Genomic DNA, 17396 nt, shown 5'->3' with positions numbered 1-17396 from the left:
GTGAACATTTCCTTGCTATAGTAGAAGGGAAAACCTACTATAAACTACTCTAAACTATCTACTATAACGAGAAGATCTACTATAAACATTCCTAAAAATAAATAAATCTACCTCTTGAGAAGCAAGCAGAATCCTTGCTTTAAAAATATTTTTGTTGTAACATGATCTATATTAGGATAATGTTAGCAGAGAACTCAGGATGTGTGGCTTTCCTAATACCAAGTGTTGTTGATAAGCATCAGGCGAATCATCCTGTGGTGCGTGAACTTGGAAAGAACAGTAGGGTGACGACCAGGGCCTACAGGTGACAGGACTGGGCGACATCTGGGGAACAGGGGCCCGCAGGTGTTCGCTGGAAGTCGAGAGAGCAAGAGGCGGGCGTGGACACCCCCAAAGGACCCCTGACGAAATGCGCTCGAGTCACTAACACTTGGGCAGCCGCCCTGACTTCATCACCACGCTGGATTTTTCAGAGACTGAGCACACAGCTGTGACGAGAACGGGAGAACTCCCGTCGGACACCCCGGACGGCTGCGTGCACAGGACAGACTCCCTGGGACCGACGGGGCGCCCGTGTGGCAGGACTCCCCCCGTGCAGCACACGCAGACGGGCCCTGGCTCACAGTGCCGGCCTGAGTGCAGTGGCCGGGACCCTGGTCCTCACACGTTTATCCAAGATGCCAAATGTTTCCATAGTTTAAAGGTCAACAGAATACAGCTAGATTTTTAAAGAGATTTTAATGATTTTTTAAAAGATTTTACTTATTTCTTCATGGGAGACAAAGAGAGAGACGGGGAGGGAGAGGGACGGAGGGAGGAGCAGCCTCCCCACGGGGCAGGGAGCCCCATGCGGAACTCGATCCCAGGACCCCAAGATCACAACCCGAGCTGAAGGCAGATGCCCACCCGCTCAGCCCCCCAGAGGCCCCTATAACTTTTATTTTGGACCTAATTTCGAACTGGGAGCCCCTGGGGACTCCTGGGTCCCCTTCCAGCCTGCCGGGCGCCGTTCATGGCCGTGATCAGCGCCGTGGGCTACCCTGCAGCCCGGGTCTGTACCACTGCTGCTCTCTTGTCCACCATCCGGCCCAGGCCACATGCTCCACGTAAGTTCATGTCCTCCTTTAATGAAATGTAGGGCGGCTCTTGAGTCCTTTACTTTCTTGATCTTAATCAGCGTATTTTGAAGAGCAGGGGTCAACTATTTTGTCGGATAGCCTCAGCTTGGGTTTGTCTACTGTGTCCTGGTGAGAGTGAGGTTTGCTAGTTCGGGCAGGAAAGGGGACGGGGTGTTATGCCCTCCCCAGAGCTCACGCCAGCAGGTACACGATAGGAGTACAGATGCCATGCTCTCCCAGTCGGTTAGGCCGTGTCGCCCGGTTTCTCCACTGTGAAGTCACTGTTTTCCCTCTGTGACTAATACGTAATTTGTGGGGAGATGCTTCCAGACTGTAAATATCTTGTTCCTCAGCAAACTTTCACTCGATGGCTGTAGCCTCCATCCTCCTGCGTCCCATATTTATTGGTCAAGAAAGAGCTTCCCTGTCTTCATGTTTAAAACTCCTATTATTAGTTCAAGCTCACAGATTCTTACTTTATTCAAGGAATTATATTTGTCACCGTCATTAATTATTTTGATGCCGGAGTTCTGCCAGCACTGGTCTCTGGGAGTCCTTACCTACTCACTGCTCCCCTGGCCTTGGGGTAGGTCTCCGCAATTTTTTGAGAAATTCTTACTTTCTGGTGAAACAAGATGTTCCAAGGTCTTCATGCGCCTTCTTTGGCACAGTCCTAGACTCTGCCTTGATTGCTCTGTGTGGAGAACGGTATTTTACAAGCAAGATCTGGGTGTTTGGTGTGCACGCGGGTACTAATATGCTGTTAGCTCTAGACCCTGTTCGTGTCGGGCTCTCAGGCTGAGCCAGGGAATGCGTGTCTGTGCGTGAGTGTGCCCGTCCTTGCCCAGCGGGCCGTCCACAGCACCCCCTTCCCATCTAGCCGCCCAGGATTCACTCCAGTGTTGTCATGCTTGGGACCCCACAGGGAGGAGCCTCGCTCCGCGCTGCTGTTGGAGCCCCTGCCACCATGTCCAAGCCTTGGTCCTGGGTGCAAATCCACGGCTTCAGGATTTGGGTGAACCAGTGAGTAAATATAATAGTTGTGGTGTCCTCTCCATATGTATCCTCACAGCTGTGACCAGTATCTGGCGAGAGGCGGATGTTAAATAAAATTTTGTTGAACATGTAGTTCTTTCCTCTCTAATATTTTCCTTTTTTTTAAAAAGATTTATTTATTTATTTATGATAGGCAGAGAGAGAGAGAGAGAGAGAGAAGCAGAGACACAGGCAGAGGGAGAAGCAGGCTCCATTCTGGAAGCCCGACATGGGACTCGATCCCGGGACTCTAGGATCGTGCCCTGGGCCAAAGGAAGGCACTAAACCACTGCGCCACCCAGGGATCCCCTTATCTTCTTATTTTATCTTCAAACCAGATGAGATATGATTCTATATAATGGGTTCATATATATCCATGTAATGATTCCTGTTTTTTTTTTAAATTTGTTTATTTTTATCTTTAAGACTTATTTAGTTAGAGTGAGCACAAGTGGGAGGGGCAGGGGGAGAGGGAAATAGAATGTGCAGTCGACCGTGAGCTGTGGGCCGCGCGCAGCACGGGGCTGTGTCTCACCACCCAGAGATCATGACCTGAGCTGAAACCAGCAGTTGGACGCTTAACTGGCTGCACCACCCAGGCACCTCAAGTGCTCTTGTTTTTTGCCATTTAAAGCTCAAATCCAGAGAAATTAATCAATAGGAATAGTCATTTTCCAGTAAGAGAAAGTCATACATAAAAATAAAATTACTGTTCATTTGTCTGAAAAAAAAAAAAAACCTCAGGTTTGGGCAGCACCATTGAAAAGGTTTCCATTTTTCTAATTACAGAAATTGTAGCTTGCAGAGTCTGGCACATTTTTCACATTTGTCAGCTCTGGCGACGTGAAAGAAGTTCTTCATCTGAATTCTGTTCTTACACCCCTGCTGTCAGACAGAAGGAATTTCCATGTCCCTGCTGCTTGTTATTAAGCTGCTATGAGAAAGAATGCTTGAAGATAACTTGGGAGCAAGTGATTAGAAATTCCTGACAACCTTCAGACTCCTTGCCAGTTATATTAACTGTGAGTAATCTGGGGGAAAACAGTAGGGTTTCATTCACCTATGCCCTCGAAGGTTGTAGATTTACAGTTTAGGACAGCCGTTAATCATGTTCTCCCTCAAAGTGGATTTTTTTTCTTAAACCTCAGGAAATGTCTATTTTTCTCTTGATATAATTAAAACCAACAACTCCTTGCTCGCGGACTCTTACTTTATCCCTAGAAACTTGTTTGAAAAACTCCTTTATCCTTTTCTGTGTTTGCTTTTTCAGTTTACCTGAAGGATATTAAACGTTGCATATGCATTGTAACTTCAGGACAGCATGCGACGTGATTTCTAGTGAGTCATCCTAGCAGAAACCAGGAAGGAAACAAGGGGGTTAGCTTTGTGTTTGGGAAGGTTCTTCCTACAGCTGGCTGGGAATTGATTATTTTTTGTTTTAAAGAAGTTTTCTTCCAACAGGGTCTCTGTGACCCTTTACAGAAACACTTTGGCCTCCTGCTTAAACGGAGGGAGTGCCAGGAGTCTGCATCTTTTAAAACTAACAAAAGTCAAGACACTTAAAGACTTAGTTAAAGTCCTCCTTATTTAAAGAAAAATTAAGTACTTTACAGAGTGTTTTCTAAGATTAGATTTTGGAAGTAAGGTTTCTTGGGTTTGTTTTCTTAATTTGAGAGAGCGAGAAAGAGCGTGCATGTGAGCGGGGGGAGGCAGAGGGGGAGAAGGCGGCTCCACGTGGAATAGGGAGCCTGTCGCAGGACTCGATCTCATGACCCTGAGATCACAACCTGAGTGGAAACCAGGAGTCGGACGTTCAGTCCGCTGAGCCCCCCAGCGCCCCTGGATTTCTGTGTGTAAACTTACAAAGCTGAAATCCCAAAAATTGTTGTTTCAGGAATACTTGGGGGAGTTTAAAGTGGGGGGAGCAGAGGGGCAGCGGGGGTCTCTCCAGGCTGTTGGCGCCCTCGCTCTCAGGCACGCCTTCCACTCTGTGAGCCACAGCTTTGGCTTCACCCCCTTCTCTCACGGAGGACGGGGCCTGAGAGGTGCCTGGGGCCGGGTTGCACTTCCTCTGTTACGTGTGTTTCTGAGTGAGACAAAGCTCAAGCACATGAAGCTGCAGGTACGTTTTCATTTCATGAGCTAAAGGATACGCATGGATGTGAAGTAACTTGGGTCACCCTTTCCTGTAACTTTGCAGCGAGCCAAGTCTCTCCACCAATTGAAGTAGACACTTACTTTCTTTTCAGTTTTCAAGAATCGCAGACGGGCAGCTGGTGGCTCAGTCGGTTGGGCACGGGGCTCTTGATTCTGGCTCAGGTCGTGATCTCGGGGTTGTGAGGCTGAGCCTGGGGGTGGGGGGGCCTGGTGCTGGGCATGGAACCTGCCCAGGACTGTCTCAGTCCCCACCCCCCACTCGCGTACTTGCGCCCTCTCAAACAACAACAAAAACAACACAGCGGAATATTGGTAAAAAATGACACATGAATCTTTTAACAGAAATATATTAAATTTAACTGAGTCAAGTCCAATTCTAGAGAGGGCCAGTTTGAATTAGAAAACAGTGTGGAGGGGCCCCTGGGGGGCTCAGCGGGCGAGCGTCTGCCTTCAGCTCAGGTGACCCCAGGGTCCCGGGATTGATTCCTGCTTGGGCTCCCTGCAGGGAGCCTGCTTCTCCCTCGGCCTGTGTCTCTGCCTCTCTCTGTGTATCTCCCATGAATAAATAAATAAAATCTAAAAAAAAAAAAAAAGAAAATGTGATGTGCAGAACTGTAGGTGTGTGCTGTGTGCCATCCCAGTGGTGGGGGGCCTGGTGTCCTCCCCGTAGCTGTAGCCCTGGAACAGTGCAGTGTCTGCCCGGCACACTGCACACGCTTGATGAAGACCCATTTAATGAGTGAGTCAACCCTACAGCTCTGGAGGTGCTTTTTAATTTTGTAAGTGAAGCAACTTAACCTGGAAACTGAATGGCTGAGGTGGAAATAGAGCCAGGTTCCCAATAGCCATTCAACACTTACCACATTGTTTTAAAATTAATTTTAGTATTTTCAAGATCTGTAACAATTCGAACTGAGCCAAACATAAAATAATGTGAGATATTTAGTCATGCTGCTTTAATAAAATGACCATTGTAGTTATGATTGGCATATAAGTCATAAATAGGTAATTATAATGTTCTTATGGAAGTACATACACAGTTTGCATTTTTTTTAAGATTTTATTTATTTATTCATAAGAGACAGAGAGAGAGAGAGAGAGAGAGAGAGAGAGAGAGAGGCAGAGCCCAGGCAGAGGGAGAAGCAGGCTCCGTGCAGGGAGCTCGACATCGGACTCGATCCCGGGACCCCGGGGTCATGACCTGGGCTGAAGGCAGATGCTCAACTGCTGAGCCACCCAGGTGTCCCCACGGTTTGCTTTCTTGAGCGGTTAAAATATTTTTTATTTAATATTGTTTGCGCTGTTAGTTTGTGAGCAAACCCTTTGTGGGAGTTACACAGAGGTTCTTTTAGTGAATTGTGCTCTCTGGGGTGTCCTAAAGCCAGCGTTCACTGAACAGTGTAGGATCCTTGATTTCGGTGTGAAGGGACCAGAGTTATCTAGTTGAAGCGACTCATTATTTAGAGGCGGAAATGGGCCTCCAAGTAATGCTGTAGCTTCTCGGGGTCACACTGGCCATTCATGTCGACACTGGAGAGAGAGCCTGGGCTTTCCGGCCCTCTGTCCGGGTGTCTCCCTTGTAACCAGGCTTCGCAGCACCGTGTAGCGAGTTGGCATCTTGCGGTGCAGACTTACCTGGGCCGCACGTTCAACACGTTGGGGTCAGGGGCGCGGAGGGCAGCCTTCCCCGTCCGGATGCATTTAGAGAGTGGTGCTCCTGCCCTGCCTCGTGCTCTCTTGCTCTCGGGGTGTTTGGTGCCGAAGCGGCTGCGGGGGAGGCCCAGGTCGGTGAGGGCGGGGAGACGATGGAGGGTGGAGGCCGTCGTGCGGCGTCCGGGCCGTGTCCTCGCGTCTGTGCTGGGCGGTGGCGCCGGGATACTGGGGACAAAGGCCAGGAACGTGAGAAGCTCCCGGACATGGATGCGGGTGCGGAGCCAGGCTCTGGCCTTCGCCGTGTCCTGGAGCGTGGAGTGGGGTCTGGACACCGTGTCCCTTGTTCGTCCTTATACTGTTTGATTTGTTTCAAGAAGCATCTATTGCTTTTGTTATTCAAAAGGACTAATTAAAAATTCAAATCAATCTGTAGCTTTGTTATTTATGATTTTTTAAAGCAATCTGGGCTGCTTGAGGCCCCTGGGGGGCTCAGTCGGTTGATGTCAGCTCCGGTCCTGGGCTCAGGGTGACGAGCCTGAGCCCCGCGCGGGCCTGGGCAGGGAGCCCTTGTGAGATTCCCTCCCTCCTCTCCGTGCCAGCCTGGCCCCGCAGCTCCTGTGCATACCCGCTGCTCTCTCGCTCAAAAATAAATAAATAACCGCGATGCTTCATGAATTCGTGTGTCATCTGTGCGCAGGGCCACGTGATCTTTTCCGTATTGTTCCAATTTTAGCGTATGAGCTGCTGAAGCAAGCACTGATGTCGTTGGTAGTGGTTTTTTGTTTGTTTTTTTTTAATGAACTTGTAACAGTGAGGTCAGGCAGTAGGATTTCCCATAGAAGGAAAACACGGATTACTTGGCTACCAGTTGGTCTGTTTGGATGCCTTCAATTGCACTGAAATTCTTCAGTAATAACATACAGAAAGGAACATCTTGAGGATAATTTTCAGATGTGCTTTCCCTAAGATCAAATTTTTCAAATGCTTATATTCGTCATTCACATAATTTTAAGCATTTCTGCATACTTCACTTCATAATCTTTTACATTTAGCAGTAAACTGATTAAAATAGTATATTTACCAATGAAAGATGAATTTTCTTTTTTTAAAGATTTTACTTATTTATTCATGAGAGACACACAGAGAGACAGAGAGGCAGAGACACAGGCGGAGGGAGAAGCAGGCTCCACGCAGAGAGCCCGATGCGGGACTCGATCCCGAGTTCTCCAGGGTCTGGCCCTGGGCCAAAGGCAGGCGCTGAACCGCTGAGCCACCTGGGCTGCCCTGAATGTTGTTTTCATGTGAAACCAAGGCTAATCAATTCTCATGCCCATAAATTAATAAAGACCAGACCTTCCTTTTGTCAAGAAATGAATTGCTTAGTATAGTTACATTTTTTTTATTTAATAAGAGAACGACATAAACTCTTTCCATTTTGCAAATTTTTTTGACTTCTAAGGCTCTGAGCCTTCAATAACTCCAAATATGTGCAGATACCCTTGTAATTTTCCAACAGAGGGGGTGCCTCATGCCCCAAGGTGGTGGTGTTTGTTTTGCTTATTTTTTTATTATTTATTTTTTTAAAGAATTTATTTTTTGGAGAGAGAGAGAGAGAGCAAGTTCAAGCAGAGGGGAGGAGAAGCAGACTCCCTGCAGAGCAGGGAGCCCAACGTGGGGCTTGATTCCAGGACCCCGAGATCATGACCTGAGCAGAGGGCAGACGTTTTACCACCTGAGCCACCCGGGCGCCCCTGTTTGTTTGTTTTAACTTACAGGTACTAATAAAAGAAAAATATTTTTGGATGTAAATATTTACTGGAACTTTGTTAGTCATAGGTTTCAAATAGCACTAACAAAGCCATTATTCACATAAAGCTTAAAAAGTAGTCAATCTTAAAACTTGAGGAAAAATATTGGTAACAATTTGTATTTGGGATGGAGAAAAAATACTAACGCTTTTCTTGGCTAAGGTCTCTGTGGTATAATCAGTTGATCTTGTAGCAGGCTTTTATTTTTTCTTTAGAGGAGCACAAAATTAGCTTTAAAAGACCACGAGAGTGTAGCCAAGACCTGATGCAGCACCTCCCATTGACGGGGGTTCTTTCTCTGCCAGGAGCCGGCATGGCCTGCAGGAGCCACAGCAGCTGGCGTACAAGCCCATAACCGAAGGGCTAGTTGACTTATGCTGCAGAAGAACAAAATCAATTATGCAAGATGGAACAATTATAAAGAAAAGTGGGGTGTGGGGGGAGCTAGACGGTGCTGAAGACGAAGATGCAAAGCTACGAGCCACGTGTGCAGCCCTGAAGGCCCTGCTGGGTCAATGGGGCAATGAGGAGAGCAGCCAAAGACACTGTCTGGTAGACCAGAGTCCCTTAAAATCAGGGTGAACCAAAGACATTCTCGAAGGATGGTTCGGAAACAGCTGTAAACAATGGGACACTGTCGGGACATCTTACAGATTGATCTGCTGAAGGGCCTGGAGTCATCTGAATAATCAGAGTTTAGATGACTTTTTAAAAGAAGATGAGAGTCGAGAGGTGGAAGCTGCATCCACACACACGGGTGAGTCATTTTTTAAACATCTGTGCGATTGGAACAGGACTTTGGTCCTCTGTGAGCCTTTTCTGCCAGTAGCTGTTCACCCTGAGGTCACGCCTTTCACTGTGATAGAGGCTTTGCTCCGTGCATTCCTGTTTACACTGTTAGGCAAACACAAAGCTAAAGCCTCAAATAGTGAACAAATTCCAGGGAACTTAAGGTCTTGCACGCGGCTTCCCTGGGCAGGAGCAGTGTTAGCAGGTGACAGCGACGCCCCTTCCCGCTACCCACCCACCCCCCCCCCGCCCCCCAGCCCAGGAACGGGAACGTTCGGCGCGTTTTCCCTGCATTTGTGGCTTGAACAGCTGCCGAAGGTTCAGTGCCCGGAGCACCCTTTGCTGTGTCCTGGGTGGGTGGGTGGTGGGTGGATGCGTCTTCTGGGGTGCTGCCTCTCCCTCCCACGATCCCCCCCAGGGGCCGCCGAGAGGAGGCTGCAGACCCTGCTTCCCCAGGAAGCAGGTCTCCTTCCTCATGATCACATTTAGAGGACGCTGAGAATCCACTCCTTCCGACACTGGCAGGTAAAGGAAGGACCAAGGACTTCACGGCAGCCTAGAAAACTAGAGGAGCACAAAGAGAAGCATTTTAAGTAAACAGTGGACGTAAAATTCTGCTATAGGAACCAACCTTTATCCAGCTGGTTCCCGTTTCCTCGTCTTGCTCTTCCTTCGATAAACAGAGAATGTGCTGCAAATAGGCTTGTTTGTATTAGGAGCTTTAGTCGTGGAGTCAATTGTGGCCGCGGGATTTCTGGCTTAGAGGGTATTTTGGAAGCTGTACTAAAATATCAATACCTATGACTGTGTTTCCCCTGGAGAGGTTATGCCACACCCCGTCCGTGGGGGCGTCCGCAGGCTTTCCTCTCGACGTGCAAGTCAGAGTAGCATTTTGTTCTGAACAGAACTTAGTTCAGTACGTTAGTTTACCTTTATTCATTTATTTTTTAACTTGACATTTTTTGGTTGATGCTTTTGATTCATGTCTAACCAGGAGTCCTTACATTTGATGCTTTGGTTGGCCCAAGGGGCTCTGGGGCTTTGGTTAAGCTTTCAGACCTGTGGATTCATAAGGGAAGGTCTTCAGGGGAGGAGCTCTGCTCTCTGGGTAGCTTTACCCCAAGTCACAGGATATTCAAGCACAGATGCCCTAGGTGGGGAGATGTGGGGCTCGTAAGGAGCACCTGCACCACTTCATGGCAAAGCATTTCCGTAAACCCTAAAGTCATGTAGTAATACAATGTTACACTTTTTATAAGTTTACTTACTTTTGAAAGCAAAACCTTTACGTGTTCTTTTCAGTTTTTAAAAAGGTATTTTGATTTTTATTTTTTTAAGATTTTATTTTATTTTTTGCATTTTTTTTATTTTTTACATTTTTAAATTTAAATTCAATTTGCCAACATATACTATAACACCTATGTGCCACCCGGCACATCACGTGCCTGCCTCACTGCCTGTCACCCAGTCACTCCATCTCCCCACCCTCCTTCCCCTCCGCAACCCTTTGTGTTTCCCAGAGTTAGGAGTCTCTCAGGGTTTGTCTCCCTCTCTAATTTTTCCCACTCATTTCCCTTCTTTTCCTTTATTTTAGAGACAGAGTAAGAGAGAGGACTAGTGGAGGGGGGAGGTGCCGAGCGAGAGGGAGAAGCAGGTTCCCCGCAGAACAGGGCACCCAATGCGGGGCTCCATCCCAGGACCTGAGATCATGACCTGAGCCAAAGGCAGGTGCTTCACGGACTGAGGCACCCAGGTGCCCCTAATTCTTTAAAAGATCTTTAAGGGAGCTTCTGTACCTTAAAAAATTAATTTCAGAAAAGCTGATTTCTGTCGTTTAGAATTAACCAGCAATTGTGATTTTATATGTAAGGAAACAAAGTGTAAATACTTGCTTTTTGGGGTATAAATAAAAGCAGCATTTTAATTAATATATCTTGATTTGGCATCTTGGTGTTTTGTTTTTTTCTTCTCTCCTGAGCAAAGGCTTTGCCCTGTAATAGATGAGGGCCCTGACGTTACACCTCTAACTGATATTGGCTCACTCAGGGATGGACGTTTGCAGACCATTAGTTTTATAATTATGCTTGTTAGTGTAACATTTGTTTTAAAAGCAGAATTTTTAATATCTTAAATGATAGTTCATTCTCTGGCAGTAAGACAACTGGCTTAGTTGTTTAGGACCTCAGTGATACACCTTACTTCTCATTTCCTTTGCCATGTAAAATGTGTCAAGTTCTTTTGCCACAGACAAGCACATTTCATGCACATGGGCCATGCACAAGCATGTGTGGTGCTGGTTGTTGAGAAGTGAGGGTTGCTGTGCTGCTGAGGTTATAATGAGGAACTGAGTGAAATGCATCCTGTATTAGGTGACCTCATGTGATACCATATGATGACTTGAATGACTGCTAAACCAATTTCAGAAATTATGTAAGGAATATCCATATATAATAACATTTTAAATTTCTGTAAATAGAATTGTCTGAATTTTCCCCTGCAGATCATTAAGAATATTTTTCAACATAAGGTCATTTTTTTTTAGGGCATAAAACATCAACAAGAGAAGAAGACAAAAAGCAAACTGGTAATATTGTAATTTCATCAAAAATGATGAGATTGATATCCATGAAATATAAATTCTTAAAAATATAAATTGATCAGAAGACCAAATTTTTTTTTAAGATTTTTATTTATTTATTCATGAGATACACAGAGAGAGAGAGAGAGGCAAAGACACAGGCAGAAGGAGAAGCAGGCTCCATGCAGGGAGCCCGATGGGGTACTTGATCCCAGGACCTGGGGTCACGCCCTGAGCCGAAGGCAGACGCTCCACCACTGAGCCGCCCGGGTGCCCCTAGAATTAGAGCCTTGACACATCTTTAAAGGAAACACTACATGAGCATAAAAGGGATCCTCTGACTTTCATCTGAGACTAACATGGAGTGCTTTGAGCTTTTCTTAATTTTTCCATATGGTCTCTTTACCACATGTTCATGTCGGGAGATAATCAAGAATAAGATATTTGTACATTGGAAATCATTTAAGATAAAATGTACTTTGCAAATAAATACAATCATGTTATTTTTCAGTGATTTTTTTTTTTTTCATCTTTGAAGATTTGGCTTCTAACTTCAATTCCTCCTTGCCAGCATGTGAATTTTTCCTTACTCCTGGAGGGCCATTCCAATCTCCTGCACCAGAAAGGAGCATTTGCCCTTGCCAGTGTAGGGTGGCAATATTTGGAGGAACTCCAGTACAGTGGCAGAAGGGATTCAAGTCTGGTGGGATCTTGTCTCATCTGTATTACATTTAAAAGTGTCTTTTTCCGGACGGGGCAGGAGAAATCTTGCAAATGTGCAGGTTAATGCAACGGGGCCAGATTTTTCTCTTTGTAACTTAGTGAATGGAGAGAAATAGTCTCTGTATGTTTCCTTTGTTCTAGTTTTAAAACCTCCTATGTGTTCCACTTTTAGGGCATTTCCCATTTGTCTGACTTGCTTTTCCATGGAATTTGTCAGAACAAAGACAACATTTTATGGTGGGATTACATACATTCCTTGTGTCCCTGTGACAGGCCAAACCCACAGGAAATAACGGTGAGGGCAACGATCGAGGGGATGTTAAATATCAGCGTAGGGTATCGGTATGGATATTTGGAAATTCATGAGTAGAGAAATTAAGAGTCCTATCAGAGAAGATAAAAAAGATTAATTTTTCTTTTTTGTTTAAAGATTTATTTATTTATTTATTCATGATAGAGAGAGAGAGAGGCAGAGACACAGGAAGAGGGAGAAGCAGGCTCCATGCAGGGAGCCCGATGTGGGACTCGATCCCGGGACTCCAGGATCGCGCCCTGGGCCGAAGACAGGCGCCAAACTGCTGAGCCACCCGGGGATCCCCAAGATTAATTTTTCAAAGGAATTTTCCAGAAAGAACGTTGAAGTCTGTCACGTGTAAGGATTGTACTGCGAGAGGCCAGATTACGGCTGGAGCAGCTTTTAGGGAAGATGTGTGTGTCCTTGCAGCAAAGGACCTGCGAGATAGTACCATTAACTAAAGAAATACCAGTTAAAATAAGGCAGGAGGATAAGTTCATGTATTTTAAACCTACATTTTTTGTTTTTTAAAGATGAGGAGGCCCAGTACTTGTTGGGTTGAAGGGCGGTTTGGGGGTGCAGTTAAAGCACCGCAAGGAAGTCCACACCCTCTGGCTCAGTAATTCCAAGCGTAAACATTTATCTTTGGAAAGTAATTTAAAGGACTTAAACACAGTGCCCCAGAAACCCAGGAAGTACACATGCTCCAAGTGCTGCGTAGAAACCTTATTTTTCCACTTTACACATTTTCCAAAATAAAGGGCACACATTCGGTGCTCAGAGACAGACTGTGCAGCAGTCACACGACACAGTCACACGGCTCCAGGCGCACAGGTCTGTTCATCCTACATCTGAACTTGTGCGTGTGCTTGCACGAGCGTCCCGGACACGGGCCGGGGCTCTGGACACGGGCTGTGTGGGACGCAGTTCTGTGCTCATGCAGCGAACCTGGACGCTGTGCTGACTTTGCTTATAAGTAGACAAATGCAAAACGCACATGCACAGCGGCGAGGCCAGTCATGCCCTGTAAGGTGAGGGGTTCGGGGCAGCAACCGCACCGACACCAAGTCCTGCGCGCAAGATACCCGGGAAAGCACCTGTCCTTCGGCGTCCTTAATGTTTCCTCTCGCATTCTTTTCTCTAGATCCTGGTTGCTGGTTGGGGCTTCCAAACTCCTCCCAGGTACCTGCATCAGAATCCCTTGAGCTGTTTAAAAATATAAATGAACTCTGGTTCATTCATGTGTGCCTTTTTTTCCAAGTTTTTATTCTGAAATAATTTTAAACCCTCAAGAAACTTGGAGGGGTGCATGGATGGCTCAGGTCCTGCTCTCAGGGTCCAGGGATGGGTCCCGGCGTCAGGCTCTGTGCTCAGGGGGCAGTCTGCTGGAGACTCTCCCTCCGCCCCCTCACTGTCCTCACATACATGCTCTAGAATAAATAAATAAAATCTTAAAAAAAAAAAAAAAAAGCTTAGAGAGTCCCCCTTGACCCTTCACCCAGCATTTCTTCCTGTTATCCCATGTAACTATAGCACAGTTATTGACACACGGAATGAGCATTGGCATAATATGACTAACTGATCTATAAGCCTTATTTAAATTCTGCTAGTTTTCCTATTTATATCCTTCTTGTGGCCCAGAATCTGATCTAGGACCCCTCATTGCACTGAATTGCCGTGTTTTCCCAGGGTCCGTGTGTGATGATAGCTCTTCAGTGTTTATCTTCCACGACCTTGGCGATTTTGAAGAGCACTTTATATATATATATGTATATATATATACATATATATATATATATATATATATATATATATATATATATAAACATCTCTCAATTTGGGTCTATCTGATGTTTTCTCATGATTAGATTGAGGTTCTGCATTTGGGGCAGAAATACCCCAAACGAGAAGCCTACACTAGTCAGGACATCACATCAGGGAGTGTGTGAAGTCAGAGTCCGATGACTGGTGACACTTTGATTGCTTAGGTAACGTGTCTGCCCAGGGTTTTTTTTTTTTTTTCTCTGTAAAGTTACTATTTTTTCCTTTGTAATTAAGTATCTTGTAAGGAGATACTTTGCAAATATCCCATTTCTCAATAAAAAAATACCACGAGGCCGATACAACAGTCATAATTCTTTCAGTCAAGGGCACCTGTGGTTTGATGATTTCACAAATACCCTGATTCCCACCAAACCCAGTCTCTTGCCTGCAATAATTATTACTGTGATATTTGCTTAATTTCTTATCTCTGCCGTTCCTTCCATGTTCAATAATTGGAGAGTAACTGTAAGAAAGAATCGTCCCTTTTTCCTAGCATCCGTGTTTGTGTCCGTCCAGCCTCATGAGTGTTTATTTTACTCTGTGGGTTCTCACCTGACACCATCGGTAATTTGTTTTCCCGCTCAGATTGCTGCAGCCTTGGCGACTGTGAGCTCCTCCGAATCAGCTTTTGTCTTCCTTCCACCTTTTTTTAGCACCTCTATACGTCGAGACATCACAAGATATCCCAGGTTGCCATATACTTTTCCTGCAAGGGCTCTAGAGCTCCGAGGATTTCCTATTGGAGAACGGAGCTTAGAGACCAAGGTTCGGGCGCTGGGCCCCTCCCTGCGGCTTGCCCTTCCTTGCTCGTAGGCCTTCGGGCGGCGGCCGGATGCACAGCTACGCTCCGACATCTGTTTGAGTATCTGTGTCTAGAAACGCAGCGTTCCTACCGCTGGCTTGTGCTGCGTTGGGCAGAGTTCCTTCTAACGCTCCTCCCTTTCTCATCTGTAGCTCCTTCCTCCAGCGGTGAGACGCTCGGCTCCCAGTATCTGTGATATATTTGCTTGTCTGTTCAGATCCTGCACACGGAAAGCCGTGACTCCAGCCACAGCCCGTTTTGTGTCCCAGGGGCCACCTGGCAACGTCTGCAGAGACGGTCAGTGGCCCCGGTGCAGGCGGGTGTGCCGATGGCATCTCGCCCCCCGGGAGGCACAGGACAGCCCCCAGCCCGGAACCAGGTGGCCCTTGGACAGACAGCAGGTGCTTCACTCACTAGCACGTAGCATCTGCGTAGTTACTTCTTTAGTCCTACGGTGTTCGGTGCAACAGTGCTACTGATGCATTAGGGCAGTTCTTTCCTCCAGCCCTTCAGGGCGGCTGGTAGGGCTCATAACCCAGGTAGGGTTGCCGATGGACTGAGCGTGTGTTCTAAAAGAGCAGTGCAGAAGGATGTGCTCAGAAAGTGGGGATCTGTTTGTATGAGTGCCCCAGGTGGTTCTGATTTTACCTTTTTCAGAACCAGTGGTGTAGCTCATGGGCTTTGAAGTCAGACCTGAACTTAAATCCCATGTCTAATCAGGTATGTGATGTCCCATAAGTCACTTTCTCTCGCTGAGCCTGTATTTCCAGGGGTTGTGGTGAGGGTATGAAAATACTCGTGTGGTATTTACCAAAATTCACGAGATTGGAGACCAGCTGAGAGATGTGTTCATTCTTTCATATATCTACTTAATTGATAAATTGCCTTGCTACCATGTGCTGTGTACTATTCGCTAATGAGACAAAATAATGAAGACATGGTTCATGCCTTTAGGTGGTTCACATTTTAGGGGTGCTGTTGGCAGTTTTGCAGAAAATATAATGGCCATTTCTTACATTGATGTGCAATATAGGAGACTAAGATAATAGCGAATCATGACTTTATGGAAGCTTCACCCTAGAAAGCCTAACGGGTGCAGACGATGTATGTATCTCTCTGGTGAGCTCTCGTGGTAAAAAAAAAATAAAAAAAAACACTATAATCTAGAGATGTAGATCTTTGTGTTCTCTCTCTCAAATAGAAGTGATTTCAGGTTCCTAAGGATGTCTAGATGTCAGACTGTTTGAGTGAAATTGAACTCTCTCGTGAGCACTTGTAGTCAGGTGTTCAGAGTTCTTGGATACTAGGCATTCAGGTGGTTTTTAAAACTATATATGCAAATATTCTAGAGCAGTGCCTCTCAATTTTAGTATGCACAGAAGTCATCCAGGGATTTAGTTAAAAAGTAAAATCAGTAGATCTGGACCGGAGCCTGGGACTCCATATTTATAACCAGCTACCGGCAGATGCAACTGGTTGTGGGTCACACTTTGAACATCAAGGGTTATTGCATGACTTGGAAATCATATTTTCTGGCTTTGGATCGTTGCTCTTCAACTTATTAGAGATGTGCCTATTATTATTAGTCATTGATTTCAATCTTAGCAAATTGTACCTTGAGGTTATTAGCTATTGAAGTCTCAACTTGTAACAGATCAACATTTTAAATTAACAGTGCGTGAAGACAAACCTCTAACAACTAATTGGTAGAATTGAAAAACAAGTGCCATGATTTGGTATTCCAGCTGGATGTGCTTCTCACATTTGGATCTCCATATTATCTTTAAGATTTTTCTTCCCGATTGTGACAGCTACTAAAGCTAAGTACCTAAATAAACTGAAATTAGGACCAGAGTGGTATTTTGTTTTGTTTTTTAAGTAGGCTCCATTCCCAGCATGGAGCCCAAGGCAGGGCTTGAACTCACAACCCTGAGATCAAGACCTGTGGTGAGACCGAGAGTCACATGCTTAAGGGATTGAGCCACCGAGGTGCCACAGGACCAGAGGTTTAAAAAGAAAAGAAAAGAAAAAATATGTGTATGTATATACATACAAACAGGTATAAAAACACTGTTCTCACTATATTAATATATAAATAATAAATAAAAATGTTTTTGTGGAATAGATTTTCAGCCATCAGTAAATAAAGCAATACATTGTATTGCTTACATTGTCCTGCTAAAATTTCTAATCTCTATGTTTTTGAATTTAACTTATTTTTTGGTATAAAAGTACATTTCTGTAATTCATATTCTAAATCGGGGGTTATGTGCTCAGGTGTACAAGGAGTGGAATATAAAAAAGTTTTGATTTTACTGCAGAGAAAAAATGACTTTTTTTGTTTGTTTTTTTAGGAAAATGACTTTCTTTTGAAAAAAATATTGAGGGCAGATGTGAATGGTTTGCCAGTTAGACTAACAGAAGATCTCCTTAGGGTGTTTCCAGGAGATCTGACTGAGAAACTCTTTGTGATCACTTGATGTAGCTCAGGTGGACTTGGGGCCGTTCACTTGGAGCTAAATGTCTGTGGCAACAGCACATCCCTTTCCTCCCCCAAACACAGGGTAAGGGACCTTAAGGGAATTTAAGTGGCCAATTAGTGTATTCCACGAAC

General features: G+C 45.4%; 1 protein-coding gene and 1 non-coding gene across 24 annotated transcripts in view; one reads left to right on the top strand and one right to left on the bottom strand.

Moving 5' to 3' along the window:
- The window catches only part of DISP1 (dispatched RND transporter family member 1), a 160103-nt gene that overhangs the window by 67456 nt on the left and 75251 nt on the right, over positions 1-17396 (top strand). For 6 of the 23 annotated variants that reach the window (XM_072759745.1, XM_072759739.1, XM_072759734.1 and 3 more), the window contains 2 exons: positions 2943-3175; positions 8077-8528. The exons of 11 other annotated variants lie outside the window; for them this stretch is intronic. Coding sequence is in view for 1 of the 12 variants with exons in the window: in XM_072759734.1 (XP_072615835.1) it covers positions 8490-8528 (39 nt within the window). In the remaining 11 variants the exon portion in view is untranslated. The remainder of the gene's footprint in view (positions 1-2942; positions 3176-8076; positions 8529-17396) is intronic. 6 more of the 23 variants (XM_072759748.1, XM_072759738.1, XM_072759737.1 and 3 more) reach the window with 2 other exon arrangements.
- LOC112912080 (U6 spliceosomal RNA) lies at positions 6616-6720 on the bottom strand. The gene has a single exon (XR_003233466.1). It is a non-coding gene; the product is annotated as a U6 spliceosomal RNA (small nuclear RNA).

This window comes from Vulpes vulpes, chromosome 5 (assembly GCF_048418805.1).
Source record: "Vulpes vulpes isolate BD-2025 chromosome 5, VulVul3, whole genome shotgun sequence".
Classification (NCBI taxonomy): domain Eukaryota; kingdom Metazoa; phylum Chordata; class Mammalia; order Carnivora; family Canidae; genus Vulpes; species Vulpes vulpes.
This window is presented reverse-complemented; position numbering and strand designations above follow the sequence as displayed.